The 2547-nt window shown below is 35.9% G+C and overlaps 1 protein-coding gene across 1 annotated transcript; it reads right to left on the bottom strand.

Annotated features, from left to right (window-relative positions):
- Positions 1 to 59: 59 nt before the first annotated feature.
- On the bottom strand, positions 60 to 2540 carry LOC110444316. The gene is made up of 4 exons (XM_021488705.1): positions 2496 to 2540; positions 2132 to 2365; positions 1805 to 1861; positions 60 to 1382 (listed from the first exon to the last, which is right to left on the bottom strand). Exons 2-4 carry the CDS (start codon positions 2322 to 2324, stop codon positions 1249 to 1251), a joined length of 384 nt encoding a protein of 127 aa, XP_021344380.1. The 5' UTR covers positions 2325 to 2365; positions 2496 to 2540; the 3' UTR covers positions 60 to 1248.
- Positions 2541 to 2547: the final 7 nt, after the last annotated feature.

The following is a 2547-nucleotide window of genomic DNA, read 5'->3' as shown; positions in this document are numbered from 1 at the left end:
CCTCCCCTGTGTGCAAGATGCATGCGTGTAGTGTATGCGTGTTTAATTTGGGGGGGCTGCGATATATTCGTGTTTGTGCCGATTTTATAGTGCTCACTCGTCCCTGAATGGCCATAGCTGGTAATAGGACGTAAAACACAAACAAACAAAACAAAAGTATTTGACGTAGCTGCTTTAAAAGATGACACAACAGTCTATATCAATAGTAAACAGTTTTGTATGTTAAACAAACACAACTATTAATGAAAATGACCGTGAAACAACGTAGAAATAAATATTGAAGCATCTACCAAGGATCTAACGCTTGCCTGAACAAGCGTTGGACTCATTGTCTTGATGAAAAGACATATTGCACGTTTTACATGAGAGACATAGGGCTGACAGCATCTTACGTCAACAGTGAACACAAACAGCACTGAACATGTTACAGAAATAGATAAGTATTAGAAACAATGAATAATACTGGAATGAAACTTATTAATGCCAATAATGTCTAAATACAACGGTTGTATTCTTCTAATATCTGCTTGAAAATATGTGGTCGAGATAAAAAAAAAAATAACTTTCTAAATAAAATTTTAATGTACCAAATATTACAAGTAAATGTTTATACACTGATTAAAAACATTGCATATAGAAACCAAAATCGTTTGTATCATTTTAAAGCTGAATTCATATGATTTTTTTAAACAAACGGAATGATATTAGTATTTTTACGATAAAATCAAGTATTCTGTAGGTTGTTTTATAGAAAGTGTCAATATAATGTTCGAATATATATTCTTCCCAAAAAGACTTTTTTTTACTTTCAAACTGACATTTTAAATGTTGATTTAAAGTACACCTGAAATGGAACTGAGACGTTCAGTCTCAATACATATACATCTTTGCATTAAATATCATGTAAGCGTTTATGAAAAATAACACCGAAAATAGAAATGTCATTTATCAAAAGTGATTCTTTCCCAAATGTTTTTTGAAACTGAAACATTCTGTCTGACACTATGTGTTTGATATATCGATGTTATAGAAAAAATACAAACAAAACATTTAGTGAAAATTTTGAAAAAGAATGATGAGGTATTCACTTCCATTTAGAGGTTCGGAACATAACGTTTTCCACATAATACGAGACTATAACAATCTTTCACACGTCTCGTGCGTCAAACGCTCTCTCGAACTAGATATCACGTGATTCGGAAGAAGTCTCATGGAATATATGAAATCAAAATCCGCCTAAACATCATATCAGTCTTTGACTATCTGCTGCATGTCCAGTGCCTCCAGAGACTGGTCGTGTTTCCGCCGGAAGTAGAATGTAACGAGGGCCCCAATCAGAAGACCGGGAAGGAACAGTCCAATGCCTACACCAGCCATGGCGCCTGTGTTAAAATGGTTCTGTTTTATTAATGTGCACAAATTGTTAACGTCCTCCTTGTCAGTACTTAAACTTTTGTCTTCTTAAAATATATTGTAATGCTTTAGGGCGCAATAAGTCTACCTCTGTGTGTGACGTCATTATCTGTCCGACATAACACTTATGCTTAACTAAGAAGGTAAATTTCAAAAAGGTAAATTTCAAATCATGCTTGGAACTACAAATAAAGGAAAGGTACGCGGATCTCATTTATGAAATAATCATTTTACCAGCGCAATGTAAGAGGTTGGATGTTTTTATCTCTAGCAATCGCCGTGAAGGTATTAAAAGAAAGAGTAATCAATGAGAAGGAGTATGCTTAATTAACATATTGTATTGTAGTTACAGGATGAACTGTTAAAAGCTGACCAATGTGAATAGTTTTACCTGCACTATAGCCCGTGTTTGAACTAGCCTGCGAATGACCGGTTGAGAAGTACTTTCCTGTGAATAAAGAAGTGAATATCATGCAATGGATCCTTTTCACCAATTGTTGTTAAAAACGATAGATAACGAGTTTCCTAGATAAAAATAATAAACCTCCCTTTGTTTGAAACATACAGGAACACGCCTGTTACGAAACTATTGATATGGAGGTAAAGCACGATTATGAAGAACATTAGTTGCTAGCTTTACAACCAAAATCTATAGTTGGGTTTTGTACACATGGCTACCACAGCACGCAAGTATGGAGGCTGCCGATCTCATACGTACTAATGTAAAGGTCACAGACGTCATGCGTGACATTGCCACCCTTCTTGAGAGGACGATTACTTGTCAGTCGACACAGTTGAGTTGTATTACAGAAGGCGAAGCTCTGACAGTTGGTAGCCTCTGTAGTGACGCAAAGCTTGGCACAGTCATCCGCCGTCACATCAGTGTAGTCCAGGGTCTTCCCAAACGTCATAGTGGACCGTGACTTTTTCTGAAAGTCATCTATGTAGTTTCCTAAGGGAAAAAACGACTTAAATATTTACCATCAAGTACTCAGTGATAATTACAACATCCGTCAATCAATGTAAGATTAAGTTTTATTTATTTTACTGCAATTATAAAACAAGTTTATCTTTTATCTTACTGGTGTAAAAGGAACACGTTGGACTGGTGACGAGGGAGCTGGCGGGGAAGTC

The sequence above is a fragment of the Mizuhopecten yessoensis genome, unplaced genomic scaffold, assembly GCF_002113885.1.
Source record: "Mizuhopecten yessoensis strain PY_sf001 unplaced genomic scaffold, ASM211388v2 hete_36091824, whole genome shotgun sequence".
Taxonomy (NCBI): Eukaryota; Metazoa; Mollusca; class Bivalvia; order Pectinida; family Pectinidae; genus Mizuhopecten; species Mizuhopecten yessoensis.
This window is presented reverse-complemented; position numbering and strand designations above follow the sequence as displayed.

What these genes read in the sequence shown, in the direction of transcription:
- LOC110444316 (XM_021488705.1), bottom strand. Translation starts at nt 2,324, where the DNA reads ATGACGTTTGGGAAGACCCTGGACTACACTGATGTGACGGCGGATGAC. An exon ending in CGTCTGTGACCTTTACATTA is followed by an intron (nt 1,862 to 2,131) that starts GTACGTATGAGA and finishes CTTTATTCACAG; the next exon opens with GAAAGTACTTCTCAACCGGT. An exon ending in AAACACGGGCTATAGTGCAG is followed by an intron (nt 1,383 to 1,804) that starts GTAAAACTATTC and finishes ATTTTAACACAG; the next exon opens with GCGCCATGGCTGGTGTAGGC.